At 37.4% G+C, this 24,592-nt stretch overlaps 1 protein-coding gene across 1 annotated transcript in view; it reads left to right on the plus strand.

Annotated features, from left to right (window-relative positions):
• The first annotated feature begins 7,012 nt into the window (after positions 1-7,012).
• Positions 7,013-24,592, plus strand: part of PARP8 (poly(ADP-ribose) polymerase family member 8) — a 63,561-nt gene continuing 45,981 nt past the window's right edge. Inside the window, exons 1-6 of the mRNA XM_034072694.1 lie at positions 7,013-7,121; positions 11,362-11,446; positions 12,223-12,260; positions 17,208-17,297; positions 18,494-18,564; positions 20,949-21,026. Of these exons, the coding sequence (XP_033928585.1) occupies positions 7,013-7,121; positions 11,362-11,446; positions 12,223-12,260; positions 17,208-17,297; positions 18,494-18,564; positions 20,949-21,026 (471 nt within the window). The remainder of the gene's footprint in view (positions 7,122-11,361; positions 11,447-12,222; positions 12,261-17,207; positions 17,298-18,493; positions 18,565-20,948; positions 21,027-24,592) is intronic.

A 24,592-nucleotide genomic window follows, 5' to 3' on the forward strand; every position in this document is an offset into this window, starting at 1 on the left:
TAGACATCCACAGTAATATGGACGTTCTCATACCTTTCTGAGTACATTGAAATGGTAGATCTGTACTGATGGGATTTTCAAGGGAATATAAACAGTTTAGGTGTCTAACTGCCATGTCTGCACAATTATTTTTGCCTAATTATTTTTTAAATCTAGCCTCTAAGGCCTTATTTTTCAAAATTGCTGATGGGTCCTGCTGATTTCTATTGGAGATGTGGAGGTTCAGCACACATAAAAAGGTAAATCACTGTCTAGAAAGCTTTGTAGTTACTGATCACCTTTTGAAAATGTGTTCGTTTTTTCTTGCTGGGAGGCATAAAGCAAGTCACTGTAGCACAGCTGGGAATAGAACTACCTCTGGCTTTGCAATAATACAGGGGCTTCCTAAAACAGTGCTTTATCTGACAAGTAATTAGATTTTGAGAAGAGAGGGATCTAATTAAGACTAGCAGAGCAATTTTTAATTGTATCTTTAGAAATTAAAATGGTATTCAAAATCTAACTATATGTTGGGGTAGGATACTAAAATTATCTTTTGGTTTTTGTCCTATAGTTTGCTTAGCATTTTCTGTAGGAGTGTCTGCCAGACTATATTCAGATTGTTTGGGTATAGTATGAAATTAGTATTCTGTATGAAATTAGTATTCTGTAAGCAGTCATGCCTCTAGAAGCATTCTTTGGCCCAAAAACAGTCCATGTATTTAGAAATTGTTCCTTATTAGATGAGCTGTTACTAAATATGACAAAAGAAAAAAAAATCTTCTGTCACTAAGAAGAAATTGGTGTGCAGTATTCAGGATCAGCTAAAATTTATGAGAAGTTGGTGGAAGAACTGTTTCAGATCATAGCCAATGCTGCCACTTCAAATGCTTAAAAAGCGCTTGAGCTGAAACTCCCTGCTGCTATTATTCTGCAAACTAATGGAATATAGTATAGGGCTATGCTTTGATTTTTTTCCATGAGTCACGGGAGTCATCAATGTCATATTCAACCTACAGCTTTGTTCTCTGAGCTACTAGTGAGAAAGACAAGTATCATTTTACCATTCATAACTCACTGAAACTGGCAATGGGAAACATATTTATTAGTAACCTTGCCAAAGCAAGTTTTATTCTTTAATTTTACTTAAGGGCCTTTTCCATCCTGACTTTAAATGACTATGCGATTAGCCCTCTACCTCTTCTCTGGGAGACTCATTCACTGTTTAATTTGGTTCTTCATTTCTGATTTTCAGCCAAGTTACACTTTTTCCTCTAATTTCATGTGAATATGACTTGCCATTTTCCCTTAGGCCATCGTGTAAATATGATACACATCTTCATGTTTGCACCCTGGAAAACATGTCTCAGCAGTCATCACACTTCCTACCATGCTTGCTCACTGATTTGCCATACTCTGTACACCTAGCTGTCTGAACCCATTTCTATTTTTTTTTATCGCTGGCCTGTTCTACCAGATTGGTGACTGTTTCTTGAGGATTCCTGTATGCCCTTCGGTTTATTGACATCATGCTCATGCTAAGGACACCCAGGGCTGAATGTTGTGTTTGAAGTCTGTCTGTGTTCTCACACTGAAACTGTCATATCTGAAGAGAAAGGAGAAAATTTAATCTTTTCTTCTTGCTGTCTCATATTGACCTTTCCTTTTTATGTGGTTTTTGTGACTGCATGCTGTTCATGACTGTAGTATAGTGGCTGAGGTGTTACAGGCAATCACAGTGGGGCTCCAGTGCTGAGAGTTTGACCTGCTGTCGTGTTTCATGTTGTCCTGTAGTTCTTCGGTGTTTTGGGCTGAGGAGGCAAACCCCCTGGCATTGTGGCTGTCCACATGGCAACTCCTTTTGGTGCCCCTAACCACTTAAAATGGTGTGGGTTTGACCATATAAGTGTAATGGGACAGCAGGATGACCCAACCCCTCAGGTTTCCAAACAATCCTTGCAGCTGTGTGGCTGAGGAATTGGAAAGAGTGACTGTCATCTTGGATTAAAACAGGATATGGTCATGGTGTATCATAATCTAGCAATTTTCAGATTTGCTTGCCACAGCCTTACTGACTTACCAGAGTCTGTGTGTAGCTGTAAGCAACAGATAAACAACTGGCTGTAGGTGTGCCAGGAGCCCTGAATTAGGCAAACACTTTATATTGAAATGAATAAACTAGGTAGGATAATTTCACAGGTAACATGTATTGAAAATCTTGCCCTATGCAATTTTGAATATGTGCAAGAATATGCATTTTTAGCTTAGAATATTCCTAAAAGCTAGAGTATGGTGTTCATATTCTGTATTTGGAAGTTAAATGTTGAGTTTGCATTGATGTCAATGGAAGCTGTATGCATGGGCCTTACAGAAGAAAGTAGGATTAGTCCTTAAATACAGTATTACACCTATACCAAGAATCATTGGGTACTTAACTGGGGGAGGAGTGGAGGAAGGGAAAAGTTTGAATTTTGTGAGACACCTTAAAGAACTGAAGAGAAAGAGTATTTAAATTTGTTACTTTTCCCCTGCACAGCAGTGGCTGTCACACAACTCATTAGGTAAACAAGCAAAATGCCAGCTAATTAATGAATGTGTCGAGTGTTATAAGAAGGATGCCTATGACTTTTCTCCTTTGCCAAACTGCATGTAAACCAAAGAAGCCGTTCTGTTTGTTAGGGACATGATGACCTTAAACAATGAATGTCTCTAGGGATTTATACAGGCCTTATTTTTGTTTTTAATGGTTGGTAAGATACAGGAATTAACAACTAAAATGATGGGGTAAAACTTTCTATGACAAGATGCTGTCTTCTATTGCCTGGATCACTGTAACTGTTTCATTTGCAGATTGCCTCGGCTCTCTGCCTTGGGATCATGTTTGTTTCTTTTCATGTTCTTTTATTTTTGTTTTGAAACAAAACATAAAGGTTTCATACAGGGGTTGGTCAAGGGGTTTCTATTCAATTAATCTGAATTGGAAACTGATTACTAGAATTACAGCTGCAAGAACAGCCTTCCAGAAGGAGCAATGTGGACCAAACCCTTGTTGTTTTAAAATAACGCTTAACTGTCTCCAAAAAGAAATTGACAGCAATGCTCCAAGATGAAAAAAAAAAGAAGCTGAACAGAGGAAAAACTTTCCCTCTTAAAAAAAAAAAAAAAAAAAAAAAAACAACAAAAAAAACCCCATCAAAACAAAACTGTAGATGTTTATTATATATAGTTACAGATGTAATTATTAGGTAGTGGAAGAAAATGGACCCAGCTGTGGAAATAAGGTGCCCAAAGGCTATGGTTATAGATCCTGCTCTGACTGAACTGGGTCAGGAAGTTGCTGTCCTGAGTTTGTTCTGGGCTCTGTGTTTTGGAGAAGACCGAAATCAGACAAAGTGCTTTACCAGACAGTGGAGGGAGAACTCAAGCCAGTGGGATCAGTGAAGTAAGAACACAGAACAGAGGTTTAAAGAGTATCCATGTCAAGGGAGGACTGGACCTGATCAGACTGCAAGAAGAGGTGGCTTTTGTAGTTCTGGGTGAAATGGTCTGATTCTTATACAGTCTGATTGTGGATAACTGTCCTGAGTTCAGCAGTAACAGTCATTTTTTCTCCTTGGTAGCTGGTGCAGTGCTGTGTTTTGACTTTCAGCCTGAGAAAGGTGCTGATAGCACCTATGTTTGTAGTTACTGCTCAAATGTTTACTCTGACCAAGGACTTTGTGAGTCTCATGCTCTGCCAGGGAGGAGGGGAGGCCAGCAGGAAGCATGGACAGGACACCTGACCCAGGCTAGCCAAAGAGGTATTCCATACCACAGCACGTCATGCCCAGGATGTAACTGAGAGGTACCCGGAAGGGCTGGAGGTCTGGGGGCTGGAGGAGGTTTTCAGTCAGTGCTCGGCTGGGCAGGGTGGGGTGAGTTATCAGTCAGCAGGTGGTGAGGTGTTGTATTCTCTTCACTTGTTATTTCCTTTATTATTATTATTGGTAGTAGCAGTAGTCATTTGTGTTATACCTTAGTTATTAAACTGTTCTTATCTCAACCCATGGGAGCTACATTCTTTGGATTCTCCTCAGCTCTCCAGGAGTTGGGGGAGAAAGGGGGGGAGTGAGTGAATGAGCTCTGTGGTTGGGTTTAAACCACGACAAATGTAGCCGTATTTGGATGTAACTCCTTCTAGTATGACACACAGCATGCAGGTTTTTTTTCCCCCAAGTGTGCTCAATTGGCTTATTTCATAAGTGCTAATTTTATTTTTAGGAGTGCCCTTGTGTTTATTGGAGTGATGGTTAATCCTGTAGACTTAAATTCATTTGCTAGAAGTTGCTGTGCCATTTTCATTGGATGCTTTGCAAAAGGGAAATGGTTAAGCTGCAGTCTTCTGTATCCCCTTTATTTAAATAACATGCTAAATCAATCAGGGCTTTATGAATAATGTTCACCACTTGATTCAAATGCACTTCAGTTGTGTGAAAGGACCAGTAGTGTGATTATTCTTAGTGACAAATGCAAACATATAATAGCATTGACTCACTGCCTTTGTTACTCCCAAGTTATGCCACAAAATTAAAGCAGTGCCATTTTTGACGCATTGACACTGTTCATCTCTCTTTGGAATAGTTCTAAGTTGTCAGCAACAGATGTGCCTGGGACTTTTCATATGTCACCACACATATGCGTTCTCCAAAATCCAGAAGAAAAGATTACTCAGAGTCACTTGTTATTCTTTTCTGTGTAATGTGTAATTACTGGATCACCATGGGGAGTTTTGATGTAAAGTGAAAGGAGCATGTGTACAAATTTCAAGTCTTTGCAAGCACCTGGCTGTAGCAGCAAAAAGTAGCAGTGACTGATGCTGGGTCATCAGTTGCTGGATCACTGGGGATATGGAAACTCAATGGACTGATGAATTTTAGAAGGAGATGTAAGGTGGCCTGAATATCTGAAAACAAATTGCTGAGATGCAGGCATGCACATATGAAATGTTTTAAAGGGTACTTCAACTGCAGTTTAGAAATCCATGAAGCTGTTTGAATCAAGAATCAAAAAAAAAATAGCATGGATGTGAAATGGTTCACAATCCAGTTGTATAGCAAGCTGCAAATAAAAAAAAAAAAACAAAACAAAACAACAAAACCCCCCAAAACCACAACAAACAAACAAACCAAACAATACCAAAAAAACAGCCCTCAACAAAATGATGTACTTGTTTATAGAAATACCAGGGGTGTGGGAGGGGCCAGAAGCCTCATATTTGCTATGCAATTTACCTGTAATCTTGTCAAGAACATGTCTCCGTTGGACTTTCCTGTAACAGAAAAGAAAATACATTTTAATATAACATAGCAAGATTATTCTTGCTGCTCATGACTAACGGTCATTCTGTGACTGGGTTAATATGTACATGAAAGGTTAGGTCTACTTCCTTTTAATTTTTGTCTCATTTGTGGAGACTTCAAATTCTCTTTTTCTAATAGTGTTTTTGAATTATTGTTATTTTATAACATCATGTTTTATACACTGCTTAAAAAAGGCATGAGTCCTGTGCTTTAATAGGTATTTCACTGTGTGAAACAGCATAGAGCCTGTATATTTATTTGTATTTTAAAAGGCCTTACACAAACTTTTACTTCAGAACCATGTTAAGTAACATGCTATCTTCTGTATTTCTAACGATGAAGCTGTTCTGTATTTCTAATTTTGTGTTGGCCTGTCTATCTGTTAGGAGATGCACGTCACTTTGTGGTTAGTGTTCTAAGCAACAGGAACTTTTTTCAGTTCTATTTGTAGTTTTCTCAGACTACTGGGACTGTGTTGTAAAGCTATAATGAATGAATGGAATTCAGTACTTCCTGATTTACATTAGCTAATAGTATTTACTTCAGTCATTACATGAATTACAATACAACAAAATGTGCATTGTGTTATTAAAGATATACATTTATGAACTAATTTTAAGATTCTCCATATTTTTTCACTAAAGATATTGTGGATGCTAGTAATAGTTGATTACAAAATTTACCTGAAAGATGCAGCCATATTTTTTTGTATATTTCTGAACATGAGCTTCAGTGGAGCACTTCCTCAGCTGATGTGTGCTGGGTGGGATGGAATCTTTCAAAAGCTTCACAGTGGAAGTGCAATTGCATTGTTTTTTAGGAACCCCAGTGAACGGGAATTAAGTGTTTCATAGCATAGTGGTCATACATACCAAGCTCTGAAATAATTTGCTAGTTCACTTGTTCATAAATTGTCAAAACAATTGTAATTTCCTTATGAACACCAAAAGGAGAGTTTACATTAAGTTCCTGTGTCCTAGCTGTAGCACAGTAGTTATTTTTGCTTATTTTTCAGTTGCTTTTATGGTTCTTTTGTTTGTTCTGTTTTCAACATAGAGTAAAATGGTAATCTCAGGCTGTGACTTTGCAAGGCTTGTCTTTTGATGGTATCCATTAGGCAAAAGAGACCTTTTTCCGTTGAAAATTGTTTCTTCTGGCTACTGGGTGTCTTCTGCTGTTATTTTCATGCATATCATCTCTGTACAAACGGAAAGAAAAATTTGATACTGAAGCCTTCTGCAGTGTGTTTAACTATTAGTTTGGAATTGTAATTTTCTTCAGAGGATTTCCTTATTCATAAGATCAACTACGGGGTGGGGAGGGGGGGCAGTAAGGAAGATCAGTGGATTTATTTTCATTGTTAAGTACTGCCAATTTTTTGTGTAAATAGCCAGTTTTTCAGGTGGCCAATATCTGCGTGCCTTTATCTCCTATCAATCCTCAAAGTGCTTGTTCAAAGGTCAGATATTTCAGGAATGCAATCTGAAAGTTTTGTTTGAATGGAATCCCACAGTACATAGTCTGAAAATCACAGTTTCCACCCTGTACTTGTGACATGACTTACTGCCAAGCTATTATGTTTCAGACTGCATCTCAGGTTGGTTACTAGAAAAGAGTGTGGCTTATGTGGTGGAATCCTTTTTGAACTAATTTTCTTCCATTTGGGGAGGAAGGCCTGTCAGAGGCAAAATAACATGAAGGGTCAGGTTTCAGGATCAAATGGTGATCTTGTTGAACTGGAAGAGGAGGCTAAAGGCTGTGAAAGTAATGGGAATCCACTGAAGAATTTGGAAGGAAATGAAGGTATGAAGATGGAAGTAAGAATATTTTCTGTATAATTAGTGGACATTCATGTTCTGTTGTGGCATGTTATATGTAGATACTGAAGATGAGTACAAGTTTACAAGTTGACACTGGCATACAATCAGTACACAGTAGCATTTACTCTTACATATTTGTCCACCAATTACTTTGCTGAGTCTTAGTGTTTTTCTTCAGGTATAAAATTTTTTTAATCCTTTTAACTTGTTACATTAGTTTATTGATGAGCTAGGTCTGGGATTTTGGATACTGTAAACAAAACATAATCTTTTCTGAATTTTGTAACTCCAGATGTATTAAGAAATTCCTATTTAATCTTTTCTCAGGTCTTGTTACAGATTGGCATTAGACTACTGTAAGACTGCATATGATAAAAAATCTTGTTTCCTTTCTTCAGCAAGTTTGCAAACTGTAAAGGTGTAACATTAGCACATAGAGCTCTAGCACTATTAGAGACAGCTAAAACTGAAATAGAAACTAGATCACAATTTCCACACTTAATAAGGCAGTAAGTCAGCTGTTGGCATAGGACAGAACTGGTTGCATTGTCATAACCATTCCATAGGCATAAATCTTAGACTTGCAGCAGATGCTTCACACTGTTCCTGCTGTGCAAAACAGCTGAAAATTCAGCTTAAAGGATTTCTTTACTAGAGAGAAACTACAGGTGGCATAAAGTTGAGATAACGTGAATATGATGGGAAGATACACTCCAGTTCTACACACTGGCTCCAGCGTTGTTGGAGCTTCAGGATGCATACCCAGTCCTGGGATTTGTACCATCATCAGTAAAACCTGCAGTCCAAGGCACAGGAAACAATTTTTCAAATTTATTTGAAACCGGTTGTTTTCCTTTTTATGAATGTGTTTTGTCACAGTAACTTTTGCATTCATGTCTTTTTGCGTTTCCATGGACATTTTTCTTTGCCCTGGAGATTTAATTTTGGGGTAATATTTTGCCTCATAGTAGAATCAGGACTCTGTGCTCCTTTTTAACTAGATCTGAAAAAAAAATTATGTTAAATGCAGGTGAAGCTTCTTGTTCTGTATTAGATTGGGACAGTTTAATCTGAAAAACAGCAATTATCTGCTGGATTCCCATCAAATTGATGAATTAGGTCTTAATGGAGATGGACCTTTGCAGGATAATCTTCCTGAAGAAGGAAAAGATATGGTTAAAACATGTTGGAAAATGCTTGCAAGGAGTCCCCAGTGAGGAGAACTGTGCCTAAGCTAAGGCTGTGGATCTACATGTTAATATTACTTCAAGCAATAAGAAGTTTATATTAAAAACTCATAAGCAGTGAAACATGACAACGCTCACTAATTTCTCGTATGGTGCTTTACTGTTTGTTAACAACAAAAATTCCACTAGGACATTTCTAGTACAAAGCTTTTTCTGAGCTTAAGGGTTGAGAAATGTGTATCATAGGATGCCTTTTGCAGAGGACCTAAGCCGAATAAAACAGAAATAACACCATAATTGAGTCTTTTTTTTATGGCCAAGAGTTTAATGATGTTCGTGTAGCTAGAGGAATGTAAGTGAATGAGCAAGGACGATGGTTGGCTGGTTAGAATGTGTTTATAGGAATGGAAATAAATTACAGTGCTATAAGCTGTATTTATAGCAACAAAACTGCAATAGGGTTGTGCAGAGGAACAGCACTGCCAGAAGAAAAAATCACATCCCTCACTGGAATAATCATGTTGTGTGTGGGGGCCAGATCAAAATTAATTCCAGTTGCATTTCTGAGTACTTAAACAAGAAAGCTGGTTTAGTAAAGGCTTTCTTTGGCTCTGATGTGATTTAACACTGAGAGGCATTGAACATCTATATCTTCGCTGAAGTTAGCTCTGTTTAAGGTGCTTCAAGCCGTCACAGGCCTGTGTTTCTGTCTTAGCTTTGAATCTCATTGAAGTCAGTGGGAAAATGCTTGAGTGGCTGCAGGATAGGAGCCTCTTAAGAGACCTTTGTTAGCCTAGTGTATCTTACTTTCTGACAAATCAGGTGCACAGTCAGTAGGAAGCTCCTGAGTGCAGAAAAGTGTGCCCAAGTGTGATCCTATGTGACAGTCACAAAACCAAATTTTGTTCTTTTCAGTAGTTTTATTTGTGCTTTTTGTTCCCATAACCTGCACATAACTAACATAAGATGACAAGCCCAAGCAAAGCACCACCACCTTTTTCTGGGAGCTCAAACAAGCCATTTATTCTCTTCAATAAATGGGAATGGGCAATCTAAAAGGCTGTCCCCACAAGAGTTTTCTCTGGCATAAATACTTCACTAATACTTCTCAGAGCACACTGGTCTGGGGATATATAAGAGATGACAGCACAGAGATCCCAACATGTGCTGAAGATGTGAATTTAGATTAAGACAATTAGTTGTGGGTTTTTTTCAGAATTTTGTTTTTTAATCTTCAGTTCACATCACCTTTGAACACTTCTCTCTGAAGTGGCAGCTCAGGCTCATCAGATTCCATTGCTGTTTCCAGCATACTACCATTTAATTTTGGCCAGGCAGATAGATTTTCTGTTGGGACAGATTTTCAGATGGAGATTTGTCAGATTTTGGTGGCAATTTTTTTTCTGTAAGGAGACTTTATTACTGAGATCAAAGAATAATCTCACTTTATGTTTTTTTTACTTTCCTTTCTCCTCTGTGAGAATACTGATTTTAGTAGTGAGACCACTGCTGTATTCAGTGGACTCAAGATCAAATCCTGAATTTGCCAACAGTCATTACAGATCTGATCTGAGACTATTTCTGGCATGCATCTTCATGAACCTTTTCATTTTAATTCCATCTCACAAGACATACAATATATTTTTTCTTAGTAGTTTCCATTTAACATCACTACAGATGCCAGCTGCTGCTGCAACAGATAGCACATGATGAAGAAGAAGGAAGAAAGACACACTTCCATGGGGTTTCTGATGTATATGCATAATTTTATGGTTGGAGGACCTGTGCAGACTACCTGGTCCACCTGCCACTCAAAGCAGATGTTTGAAGTCCAGTTTCAAAGTTTGATGAGGTTGCTGAGGGCCTTACCCAGCTAAATTGTTAATATCTGCACTGATGAAAATTCTGTAACTTCTTCAAGCCCCTATTTCTGTTCTCAGCACAGGGAACTTTTTTTATACATATGTGGAATTTCCCTTCTTGTGGTTTTTAAATTGGATTGAGATGTTCTTTAAATTAGAATATGGAGTAAGTTCTAGAAAGATTTTTTTTTTTTTGTGGAAGAAAAGTTGATACTTGAAGATAATCCTGTATAGCAGTTGTCAAGCACACCCATATGCATCAATTCTGCAGGCAGCAAAGAGGTGTGCAAGCAGTCAGTGTACAGAGTAAGACTAAAGCACCTCTTTTGGTAGTAGAAGGAAGAAGTCATGATTACAAACACAGTATCTAGATGATGGGTTTTGGTAAGAACCGGTTAGTTACTTCTTGGGGTTTTATTGGTAGGATTGGGGAGCTTTTTCACCACATATGACTGCACTGAGATAATAATTATATTGGAATATTTGCCTATTTAAAATAGTGATATTTTATGCTATGACAGATTAATTAGATTTAAATACACAAATCTTTATGGAAAATGCTCTGAGATGTGGGGATACAGATGCTGCCTATTCCACATATCTGAAAAATAATTAAAAGAGAAAAATCGCAAAATGTTGAATATACACAGTGGTGGAATTTAACTCTAGCTTGAGTGAGGATGTCAAGAGTTATGTTAAATCTGTTGTCAGGTATAATAGACACACTGCTTCAATCTATGAGAACATTTGCAGCTGTTGAAGAAACAAATATCTTTGTCTCTTAGTCAAACAATACACAAAATGAATAGATGGTGTGCAAAAGCAGGTGACAGAGCTGTGTGGTAATTGAGTTATGGAAGAAAGTGTGAGGATCTACATTTTTATATTGATCACCCCCTACTGTCACTGGATTGCAAAAGTAGAGTGCATTTAATGGAAGTCCTTCAGAAAGAAAAAGAAAAAAATCATACCTATTTTTTTTGTAGTCTACGTGGAAGCTGTATTCATACAATTTAGAAAGATCCACTGACTCAGTTTTCAAAGATGTACAGTACATACCAGAATGTATTGAGGGCTATGCCATCCTGCCTTTGTCAGCCTGCTTAACTTGCTACAGACGTGAACACATGCCATATATTATTTAAATGTGTAAATTGATACTTACAATTTATAGGATTTAGAAGTGGAAAGAACATGAATAATACAACAGAAAGCTTTCAGAGTGCTGCACAGTTTTCAGTGCTAAATGAAGATGCATAGTAACGTTAAAAAAACCCATCAAAACGAGTTGGTGGGTAGCTAGATAACAGAGCTGACTATTGCGCCTCTTCCTACTCTCAGCAGTGAAGGTCTCACTGGATGGTAGGTAAAGCACGTGTGGGCTGAGCTGGAGTATCAGTATGGTGTGTTGGTATGACTGTTTTCTGATGAAACAAATTCAGGTAATCTGTGTAGTGAAGCTACCCTCTAGTGTGACCATGGCTCTTTCAAATTTGGTTTGAACTCACCTTGACAAAGAAGTTCAAATATCAAATAAAATTGCCACAATAAATATATGAGTTTGTTGACAGGAAGGAGGCCAAACCATCCAGAGCCTTTCCTAACACTGAAGTGAGACTAATGTATAAGTGCTCCAGCCAGCAAGAAAGGCTTCCTACCAGAAACCAGATGCAGGAAAAACTGAGCTTTTCTAGTTCTGGTGTTAAAAGAGTAATGTTTGGGTTTTTTTAACCATAAGTACAGATGTTTTGAAATCTTACTCTAAAGCGAATATAGTGCAGTCCTGATATTTTTTTAAGAAGGTTGAAATCAGAATGTGCCAATTTAGTAAAGTGAGCTTTCAAAAAAGGCATGACGTGGAGCCTATTTTTTTGCTGAGCACTTCAAAAGCCATCAAAATAGCTGTACCTTCTGTCCTGAAAACTGTCAGGAGCCTATAAATAAACATAAAACAATACAGGATCAGGAAAAAAATGTGATGCCAGCAGTTTAATGCTGTTGTTATTAATTGTTTTGTTTGTTGTTTTTTTCACAGTGTATCCTATTCGGTGCACGTCTCTGAGGATTACCCAGGTACAGTGCAATATTCTTGTCCATGACACATGTATGCATGTTACCTCAATTTGCTATATTCAGCTAAGAATACCTGAAAGGGTGTTGATGTCTTCCAGGTGCATCCTTGTGCTAATCATTTTTCATTAGTTGGGTTATTTTCACAGTCATTTCTCCTTTTCAAGCATCATTTATCAGCCAGGTTGGGGTGAGAAAACATGGTTACAAGTTTACAAAGGCTGGAGCTTGTGATGCTTTCCCTGTCTGCAACCAACAGTGACAGGAGTGAGAAAGCACCCAACTCCTCTTTGGCATGCTAGATAAAGCTTGATGTTTCAAGAGGCTGAGCAGTCTGGAGCAAGGCCAGCAAAGCACTTCTGAGTTAGACCTTAATGAGACTACTCACGTTCTTCAGATTAAGCCTGCAGACTGTTTATCAATGCTTCTCAGGGTCAGTTGGAGCCAAGGTTTTGTGTATGGGTGTGTCTTTGGTAACATAAGCTTGCAAAGCTGTTCTTAGCTGCTCAGTCCTCTCTGCTTTTCCTACTCTGAGCTGGGTTTAAAGTCATTTGTGTGGCCAATCTAGACAAGGGGAATTACTCATGTGAAAGACAGCCAGGCAAGAGCAAAAGCTAGTTTTTCAGCTAGCTTATTTACTTTCACAAAAAGACTGTATGCATAGTTCAGTTGGCACGTAAGTTAGCAGAAGCAGGAGAGGGAAGTGGGGGTGAAGGCAGACAGCCACTGTGTAAGTAAAGATATGTGGTAGTAAACCACATTGGATTGCACCACACTGTGTATTTTGCACCTGGGAGTATTTAATACTGCAAGTAGCATGAATCAGAGGAAGCCCTCTGACCTTTTTTTTTATCTTTATCCATGATATCTCTGTAATATCTCTACATGAAATGTTTTTTGTTCTTTTAGAATCTCTAAAGCAAGGAGACTTCAGTGGTCTTCATTGATAAGCAGTAGACTATGTTTGAAACACCAGAATGCTTGAAGCTGATAGAGAAATAAGCATCAGCAGTGATGCTAAGTACAATGGTTTATATGAAAGAATGCTAACATTCTTTATGAGAGATATTTTATTTACCAGTAAAAACTGGAAGGAAAACTGCTGCTGCTACTAATCTATCTAATATGTAGTAAGAGGAGAAACTGAGATTCATAAGATACATACTCACACCTGTAGTAAGTTTATTTACTGATAATTCCATTGACCTGACAATGAACAGAGGGACAAATAGTTGAAAGAAAGTCTTCATCATAGTTATTAACAGCTTGTTTTATTATATATCACAAAACTTGATCTCTGTGCACCACTAACTAAACAGCAAGCTGGAGCATGAACAAGCAGTTAGTCCCACAGCACATGAGATCTCATCTCCTGCCAAACTGTTCTGTTTGACAGATCAGAAACTTCTCTTACAAATGTTGATTGCAGCATGAGTGGCTCTAAACTCTAATGAATATTCTCTGCCATCACCCCTATATTTGAAAGTCAGCTAGAATTTTACACTGTAGCTAACTTAGGGGGTGGGAGATGGACAGGAGGCTAAACCAGCTGTATATGTTTATAGGTTAAAATTTAACCCTTCAGGGCTTTGGCAGACCTGATTCCATTCATATCTCAAGCTTTTGCAGAATGTGTGTTTGTGATGAAGTGGTGTTTGGTTTATCAGAAATGATAATGTCTCTTTGTCACTTTACAGCTTTGGTCATAAAGTAATTGTTTTGACTTGGTGAGACAGATTCTTTGTCTCCTCACTTTGTTTTAAATCTCTAGCTGAACATTAGCGCTGACTGGTTCTGTGGTATGTATGTTATGGGATGTTTCAGGAACATGTCAGGCTGGAAGGCTGTCAAGCCTGGGAAGGTCTGTGCTAATGTCCTCCTTGGCTGAAAGGTAGTTGATAGAGTTGATAGGTGAAAGCTAGTTGATAGAGTTCAGAGCAGCACATGCTCATCAAATTATGTTTCTCACAGAATAAATCTTTACAGATCATGGCTTAAGTCCATTAGTAATAGCTATACCAAAATTCTGTCCTCTGGAGAGTGTGTCATAAACAGTGGATCAAACTTGGAAATCTAGGAGAAAGCTGTTGGGATTGATCATCGGATAAATTGCTAATTCATGCAATAAATACATGAAAAGACATTAAGTTACTATACAAATGATGTTTATTCAGCCAAAAGTGATACCACCACAAGTAAATTTTAGATACTGTGGGTAATGCATATAGCCTATCTGGCTGCATTGCTGTTATGTATGCAGCATCACCACTTTGGCACTGATAACGGTGTGTAGTTATTGCTGAATTGCTCATAAAGTATCAAAAGATTATAAACAGCTGAACATTAAATCATACCTATGGGAACCATAATATGACATGACAACATTCAGTAACGGAAGATGTTTGGAAGTTTGATAATTATGAGCGAAAGGTAAAAATATACTCACAGAGGCACTCTGAAGAATTTAATAGGAATAGTGTTGGGATAGTAACATCTCAAAGTTATATCTACCTTGCTGAAATTGTGAAAATATCACTGAAAATTTTAGAGGCAGGTAATAACAGTTCCAGAAAAATACCTCTGTAACCATCTTCTCATAAAATTGACACAACTGGGGAAAATAATGCACCTAAGGAATAGTTACAGAATATAACGTCAATGAGTAGACTACAGTCCCATTAATATGAGTGGATCATGATTCCTGCGAGAACCATTACAGCAGCAAGCATTTTGCTAATGAACATATGTTCAAAATGATACGTGTGGCTGCTATAAACCTGTAGAACTCCCATACTCTTATCCCAGTGATCTGTGGGTTGCACACGTTAATCCTTTTCTTAGGCTTCTCTAGACTGCAGCAGAGATGGAGAGAGCCAGTTTGGCAGTTAGTTTGCTTCATCCCTCCACTAGGTCCTCTGCTTAAACGAAGAGGTGTTCTTGGGTGTAGTGTGTTAGAAACTGGGTGTTGAAGAAAGCAAACAAAAACCAAGTTTCATTAGACTGATGGAAGGAAACAAAAAAAAAAAACAAACCCCTAATTGCTGCCAAATAGAAAAGGAAAGCAAAAACTTGGCAGTGGGAAACATTATCCAGCTGCCAAAAAAGAATGACAATGGTCATAAAAATATTATTAAAATCCATAAAACCTGTAATTGAGCAGCCTTTTTTTTCCCCATATATGAATATCTTGGTAATTTACTATTCTGTACAGCATGTATTGTTTTTTTCTACTTTTTCATGTAGCAGTAAGTTCTAGGATATGGATTTTCTTTTGCCAATCCATATATATGGCATTAGGTATGTTTAGAGTCAAATGGTACCCTCTCTTATTCCAGATCATTAGACACTGTAGCAGTAAGTTACACTCCCAAACCTAGGAAAGGAAGGGGCTTGTGTTGCAAGAGCTATCCAGCATAGTGGGACTGACACTGGCAGCAAGGTGGAGCATGCCAATAGAGGCAAGGCAGGGACTTGTGAGGAGTGTGAGATGCTGCTATCCTGGAGGCATAATTCACAGCCTGTCCTACTGACAGGCAGAAGTGGGAGAAAGAGTGATTGCTGGCAGAGGGTTGAAGGGTCCCCATTTCATTTGCATGATGCTGTGGCTTTAAAACACATCCCTGTGCCAAGCGCATAGCTGAGCAGACACAGACTGAGCTGATGTAGCAGGCTGCTGTGCCCACTGGAGCACAGTGCTCTGGGAAAAGTGGTGTCAGCCTCCTGCAGCAATTGCCTGCATGCTGTGTATATATGTTGAGCCAAGCGCACATCACTCACATTACCTTGTGGCACAGCGCAGGGGTGGAAGTAGGCGAAGGTGCTGGGATGGTGTCAGACTCAGCGGATGTGTGACTCCGGCAGGGAAAGCCCCAGGCTCCTGTCCGTGGCAGTGCTACTGCTGGTCAGCAAAGGCAGCGTGGCAGCACCAGGGCTTTGTCTTCATGCAGGATGCTGAAAACCTCTGTAATACAAAGAGTAATGTGTCTGAATTTATTGCTCAATTGACATTTCAACATTTCACTGGAATCTAAGTGAATCATTGTGGTCTAAGGCTTTGAGATTGCAGCCATATGCTTAAAATTACATGTGAGTTCACTCACTTTACTGATATGGGACAGGAGTGCTTGGAATTATGATAGATCAAGCCCTTGTTTTACTTCTCTTATTTGCCTCTTTATCTATGATTATCTTAATTGTTAGTCTTCCTGCTCTAGAGCATAAGTTTTGATTCAGCACAGATCAGTAGAAAACAAAATATTATTACTTTCATAAACAGTTCAGAATTCATGCAAAATCAGCTTCTGCAGATAAAAAACTTGCTGCTCCTTGTTTGTTGTTTCTAACATTTGGTTGGAAAGCAAAACAAGAAACCAAACCAAAAGAAACCTCAACACATAGTCTCCTCAGCCTAATCCGTACATTTTGTAAGGCAATTTGGGATAGACTTTCCATATTCATATCCATACTGAATATTTTTGTGAAGTGGGATGAATATTTTTTTAATATTAATCAGGCACAAGAAAGGTTATCCACTGATTAGAAAATACTTCAAACAACCTTTATGTGACTAGGCAAAATGAGGCACAGGTATTTTGCATAATGGGCTGTTAACACCCAGCTCTGAATGCAGCCTTCACTCTGCACAGCAGATCTAACTTGTGTTCTAGTGTCAGACATAGCAAAAAGCGTAAAACATCAAATTCCAGGGGTTTGATTTTATAAAATTTGAGTCTGAATCCTCTATCCTTTTGGTTTTTTTTGTCGTTGTTTGTTTGGTTTTTTTTTTTTCATTAGCAGCCTCAATAGGAAAATGAGGAAGATGATAGTGCTCGGCTTCACCAACCATCTGGAGAGTGGTTCCTTATGGTACAAGGGTGGGACAGGCAGTGTGGGAACAGGGTGGCAGAACACAACTGGACTTCACTATGCACGGGTGTTTTTCTTTTCCAGATAACACTTATGTTTCCAGTTCTGATAACGATGAAGATGTATTAGTTACAACAGAGCCAATTCCAGTAATTTTCCACCAAATCGCTACAGGTAATCTTATGTCCCAAGTGTTTTATTGAGTTCATACTTTGTAATGAAAGATAGAATGTTGCCTGCCCTTAAGGGGAGATATGTTAATGCATGCAGTCACACAGTTTGCGATTTTCTCACATTCTTGGTGTACTAAATTGTCCTATATTTCGTAATAGAAGAAATTAAAATATTTCTTTTGGGTATCACCACGATTGCGTAGGCAGGATGTATTTTATTCTTTTAATGTCTTGCAGTCTGTGCTAAAGCAATTCTCCTTGGATATAGTTAGAGGTGCTTAATACTTCCCAATTATAAGTTTTCATGCTTGCTTGCTTATAACTTCAGTAAATCTTCATGACTGGGGATGAAACTGTCTTTAACTATCATTGTCTCTCATGAATTATTCCAGGAAATTTCAAACAAAATGGTTCAGCTGTTTCACTAAATTAGACTATAAAAACCAAATACATTTTTTTTCAGAGATTTTGGGAACCTCTCATTTGAAATTATCTCCATACTTTTAAAAAGTATTTGATATGTGAAAGGGTATGCTTCTCAGGTATACAGGCACATTTATGCAATATATAATCAAGATTTGTGCATACTCCATAGAGACTTCTAGGTTCTAGCAAATTCCCTGATGATTTCAGGCTGAGGAGAAACTGCAGAGAGCAGTCTTAATTCTGGCAGTTCTTGAGATAGGAACGCTTGACTTTGCAGTTTTTTTACAATTATTACAATGCTTTAGGGCTTTTAGGGCGTAACACAAAATTACTTTGAATTCCACTGGAAAACCAGCATGATCTTCAATCTATAATCCCAGTTTTACTGATGTAAATCAAGAATAATTTTACTAAAGTCAGTGTGATGGCACCCAAACAAAAACTGGCCATTATAGGCAGAAGATAAATTTTACTCTTGAATATTTCTGTAACTTAAAAAGAAATAAAGCCTGTAATTTAGAATAAAAAACTATTCTTGTGTAGAAGACGATATGATTTAATTTTGCTGGGGGAGTGTGATTTTTCATTCTTTAATAAAGTATACAAAATTAGTAAATGACACTAAATTGTAAATCACAGACTGGGAAAAACAAATCTCCTAGATGGACCAGCTGAATTTCATTTCACAGTTAAAAATATGAGTATTCTGAGATACAGGGGCTTCTATTTCACATTTTTCACAAATTTTCCTATTTTCCCTTTTTTTAAAAGAGTTAAGAAAAACGAGTGATGTCAACTGTTGCTTATCCATAAAATCAAAATTACAGAGGGAGAATGGAGAGGTATGTATTTCTTGTATCACATTTTAACAGAAGCTTTTTTAAGAAACCACAGAAAATAATAAAGTGTGCATGTTTACTATATCATGCCAAATGTGTGCCTGTGCAAGCTCTACACATTTTACTTCTTAGAAGATGGAATAGTTCCCTGGGTTTCATACACAGATTAATCAGTGAATCACTTAGTTGGGGTAGGGATGCTCCCATCCTAAGAAATACGTTTTTCACATTTATTTCATTTTTCTTTCAACATTGTTGTAGACCCCATCTGCCTTAAAAATACATCTCTTCTGCAAAAGTAGATCATGATTCCATTACCTTTTAATCTACTCTTTCACATAGCATCATATCCCATTTATTAGCTCACTGCTTCATTCCCCTACAGCAGCCCTATTCAAAGCTCTAGACCTCTGCATGACTCTATTCACCATAAGTAGTGTCTGGAGTATTCAGGCCTTCCAGTCATAGTTGTATTTTTGTTGTACCTCTGGTATGGGTCACTCACCAGTCTCACAGAAACATTAGCTCAGGTACAGAGTGGCACTGCAGTGAACTGTATTACAGCTCAAAGGAAGTACCATATAGGCTCCTACCCCAAGCACGAATTGACCATTATATCAAGAGTAAAGACTTCCCTTGGTAAGGTTGGTTGCTGAGTTTCTCAATGACTGTTTTTTAAACATCTGTGATTGATCCTGGAAAGGGAACATAAAGCATGGTGAGATACGCTGAAATGTCTGGTTGGGTTTTTTAGTAGATGAGACCAGATTTGTTGCAAAATGCTGCACTGGAAGTACTTTGCTTCTACTGCCTTGTCATTGTATTCAGTGCTTAGTAAACTAGAAAAGTTCAAATACAGGAAGAATTTACCTATTTGGTTAAAAGCGTGAGATATATTTAGCTTCTATGTGACAGAGTTTAAGCTTTTCTTTTGTTTTAGTTGGACATTGAACGAGGCATTTAAATATTAAATTACTGGGGAAAAGAAAACTTTAAAGAAGTCTTTAACACTGACCTCTATTGGCTAGAGGTTTGGTTAGGGTGGGATTGGTTTGCCACTGTTTTAATGTGAGAGTTTCATTTCTCTTGGGTTTGTGTTGAATTCTTGTTCTATTGAGTTCTGTTTTAACACACACTTCCCCTTCAGCTAAGGTTATTATAAACAAAGAAGACTAAAGTTACTTCATTTCTTTTCAAATAAGTAGATGCAGATTTTTTTTTGTGCCTTGTCACAGAAAATTGCTGTGAAATTGGCTGAGATACAGTTCTTGTTCTATAAATGTGTACACTGAATAGAGCTGGAATTTAGAAGCAAAGGTAGGGAAATAGAATTAGAAGGTCTGACCACAGAAATTGATGATAGGGTATATTTGACATTTATGACTATATGGGATTTAGGGGTAACTTTAATTCTTTGATTCATGCATCTGATTTCCATTTCATTGTGGCAGTTCTATGCAGAACATAAGTACAAAATAAACAATGAGTATATCATGGTCAGGTTGAAGCGAAGAATTATGACTTTAACAGGTGTTCTTTAGGGTATCCTTATCAGCATAGGGCCTAGAAGTCGTACATGGATTGTGTGAAACAAGAACTAATATCTTCAAGCAATTATATGATTATAAGTAAAGGTTCCATTGGTGGGAAGCAGAATATAACACTTCAGTTCATGCTGAGATGCAGTCTGTACAAGGATCAGTTCTATTTACTTGAATGGTATTACTCACAGAGCAGCCTACTTAGAATAGGTTTTACGTGAGTAAGCATATTACTTATCCTTCATTTTCAAGGTCTCAGATCAGAAGTAGTCAGAAAATTAAGTATGAACTTCTCTGGCAACAGGCTGGAACTTCTGTTAAAAATAATAATTAAGCGCAATCTGTCAGTTTTTCACAGAAAGGAATTTAAGAGATCCCATGTTTGGACTTGATTCACTTAACTGTTCAAATTGATTTGCCAAAATAAAGTAAACTAAATTTTATTAGGGCACTGAAACACCAAATTAAGTCCAGAACCTGTCTTGGTGGGTAAATTATGCTTTGTTTAGCAAAAGAACATAGTGAAGTATGCCTGCATAGTCCACTGAATTCCCCAGTTTCTTAAAATACCACTCTGTGTCTGTAGCCAGACAAATTAATATATGTCCAGCTTGTTTTCAGGGTATTTTCAGGTACCCAGTTGGTAGGTGCTTATTTTGCCTGATACTTCACTGTTCTTGAAACCGGCCTTTAGTACTTATATGGAAAAATGGTACTAGAACATCTCTTAATAAACAATACTATGAGCTTATTGGTAAAAACATAATTCCTTTAGTTATAATTAGAACTATAAATGCAAGATAAGCATATCGCTTGTATCATTGTTAACTATCGTTTTCCATTAAGGAGTCACGGCACAACAGCACAGTTGAAGAAGACTCTGAAGGAGATAATGATTCTGAGGAGTTTTATTATGGTGGACAGGTAATGGGGGAAATTTTTGCACAAGTTTCAATAGACCAGTCTTTGAAAGCTTCTGTTATTCAGTCCATTGTAAATTTATTATAATAATGAATTTCTTATGTTTATTCAACATCAAATAGAACACCATGTGTATATATACACAGTATTTCATAGCAGAAATATTGAATATGTTATACTGTATAATTATATCAAATTTAAAATTAGTTTGTTTACATTTGCAAAACTCTAAGAATAGAAAACACAGGTAATCTTCAGAACATTTGAAAATAGAGGCCAGTTGCTTACTTCCAGGAAACAGATACTCACTCTTTAAAGCTTATCCTGTTATTGATACAAATGGGAAGTCAGACTGGATCCAAGTCTTTTTCCTTCTGGAGGAATGCCATTTTGTAAAGTCAAAACCACTGCAATTTAATTATGAGAATGGTTATTACAAAGCAATTTTGATATAGGCAATAGTCCATTCTTTTTCTGAGATGAGCAGCTAAATTTACCTTGAAAAATCTATGTATTTGCAGATGAATATACTGCTCTGTGTCTTCCCTTCTTGTTCCCTCAGCAGAATCAGTTATTATTACATTCTCTTATGTATTGGAAAATAAGATCTCTTATTCTCTTTTCCTTTTACAGTGTCAGTAGAGCACTTCATGCTGCTAGTCTCTTTATTCAGATTTTTCTAATATTTTTAGTCTAACTGTTGCCCCAGAGGGTTCATTCCTCACTTGTGTTCTTAGAATTGTATATTTCAATGAACATTTTAATGAATTATGGTTGCTGTTCATGGAAGTTGTTTCTGCTTCAGCCTTGTGGCTGAAGCCATCCGTGCCCTGGGTGCAGAGCCAAGGCAGCAGGAGCATGCCAGCCGTGCCAGCTGGTTAGATTGATGCAGAAAGCATGGGATGCTGATGAGCAGGACATCAGAGAGCCTCATCTCTTGCAGAGCCAACAACGTTTATATAGGAAATATATGTCGAGTTGCTTTATTCTAGCAGAAACACCAAACTTACACACCCCTAAAAGGCTGTTAAAAGTGAAAGTGGAACTGAAAGACTGCATTTTCAGTGTCAGAATTTTCAGTGTCAGAAATAATTGACATGGGGTATTGACTCATGGTCGTTTTAGAAATGACCGCAGGAATTGTTTCCTTTTAGCTGCTGACTCCTGCAGCCCCACAGAACACAGGGGAAGACTGCGTGCACATGCTTCAGTGCAAACAGCAATGTCTTACTTTAATCTTACCTGAGAGGAAAAAAAATCTTCTGATTTTCCCCTGTACTGATGAGTTGTGTGTACTGGCTCCATTTTTCAACTGTGGCAGAAAGGGCGGTAACTACAAGGTGAAGGAAAAGACAGCAAACAGTGATTATTTCTGAAACCAGCGCTAATACATTTGGTAAAGGATGCCTTCCAGAGCCTAAATGAATGAATAAATATTAACTCTGAGATACAAGCACAGAGAGCAGTACATAATTTTGCAAGGTGTAAAAGAGCTGTGTAATAGGCAATACTGATTAGAATTTAGTTGCCTTATATTTGAGGTATAAGCTACATTATATTGCATTGTCGTTTTCTTAAGGTAATACATTTAACTGAAGGAATTACAAATGGCAAAAACTCCCCAGTTAGATCAGCAGTAAAAATAAAATATCAGATGACTGTGAATGTCTTGAGTATAGAATCTTCAAAAAGCAAAACAAGGAGAACAAACAAAAAGACATTATAGAAAGTATATTTAACAAGAGAGGAAAAGGGAAATTTTTAATCTAAAATTTCATGGTCAAAACAACAAAATTCTAAGGAAGACATGCAGAATTAAAGAAAATATTGAGGACTCAGAAAATAAACAGGAAATCTGGTAATGAGCATAGTCCTTTGAGAGATAAAGAAAGCAGTCCTTTTTCAGATAAAGTAATTGTGTTATTGAGTATCAGATATATTTGAATGACAAAATAGGTGACTGTATATGTGGGGAACAAGCAAGGCAAGCTACTTAATTTGAGACAAGCATCTGCTGTGCCCATAGAGAAAAGGGACAAAAATTCTGGATTTAGCAACTAGAGGGAAAAGATGCCAGTGTAACTGTGTGCAATACAGTTGGGAAATACGAAGGTCAGGGATAATTCTTAAAATGTCAAAGTGTTTACAGCTGGAAAGACAAGAAAGCATCTGATGATGAAACAAAGACCATGGAAGATGAGAAATGGCATTTGATGGGCAGTGAAAGCAAGATATAATCTTTTGGTCATAAGTTAAATGTTTGTATCTCTTTCCTAAGCACCTGCTTGTAATCCTCCCTAAGGATTTGATGGATAAATACTTTAAAGTAGCTAAGTGGTTCAATAGCTTAAAACAGATTTATTTACAGTGGGATTAAGGTTTGTAAATCACTTAATCTCCTTTAAAAACACAACCTTTTGTCATTAGGTGGGACAAAATAATTTGAATTGGGTCTCAGATTAAAAATGGAGTTTCTAATCACAGCCCTTTCAGATATAGCAAAGTTATAAGATTTTTTTAGCTTTTATATGCACTTTCTCTGGGACTGTTAATTCTTAATTTGAGTCTATGTTTTCTACATTTGCAAATGAGAATGGGAGATTGAAACAGTAATACAGCTTCCTTTGGTGGTCTCTCTCCTGCTCTGTTGTGCTTGTTACGGGAATACTTGCAAATGCAGATACACAAAATTTGGCAGTCTCCTTTGCATACATAAGCATGTCTGTGGCACCTAATTCAGGGGTGGAAAATATAATACTGTGGTCTTACAATTTTTTGTTGCCTTTTTGAGTTCATAACCTCTTACCATCAGAAAATAGACTGGAGAAAGCATTCTGTGAGCAGTCTTCTGCATAGTGTTCCTTTTGTATTTTACTGTTATTCAAACATAAGACTGATTAAAAATATGTGGTGTAGGTCCCACAAATGTAGTGAGTGCACCACGACTACAATTTGTGAAACGCTGTGCTTTCTTTGCAAGTAGGACAGCCATTACTTATGCATCTTTAAAGAATTCATTTTTGCATGTAAAAAGGATTAGTTTGCTCCTACATAAAGTGGGAAAAAATATAATAATGGTTTTCTTTTTATACTCTTCTACTTGAAAAATTGTTCTGACATGCCTGCCCAAACAGAGAAGGGAGACTTGGCTTATATCCTTCTGGTCATGAATATCATTGATACCACTGGTAAACATATGTCACTGGTATGCTGATGAATTCTGTGCCTTATATTTGAAGAGTTCGAAGTCTAATCAAATAATTCTTTGCTAATTTTCACATGTAGAAAGTGATCAGCTGATTACTATTTTAATTCTATTGAAGTCTATTTAATTAGATTAAAAAGGACATCTCTAGATATCAGACCTGCAAGTGTCACTCCACTGGTTTACAGATTTGGACATACAAATGGAAGAAACAGTACTGCAGTTAGATACAGTTGCTGCAGTAGCAAACATTCTCTGCAGGAATTCCTGTATGAGGTTATACATGTCTAAAGACATCAGTTACACTCTTGTGCTTTGCTTTCTCCATTTTTTTGAAGCTACAAGCCAAATCCTGCTCTTATTT

The sequence above is a fragment of the Melopsittacus undulatus genome, chromosome Z, assembly GCF_012275295.1.
Source record: "Melopsittacus undulatus isolate bMelUnd1 chromosome Z, bMelUnd1.mat.Z, whole genome shotgun sequence".
Taxonomy (NCBI): Eukaryota; Metazoa; Chordata; class Aves; order Psittaciformes; family Psittaculidae; genus Melopsittacus; species Melopsittacus undulatus.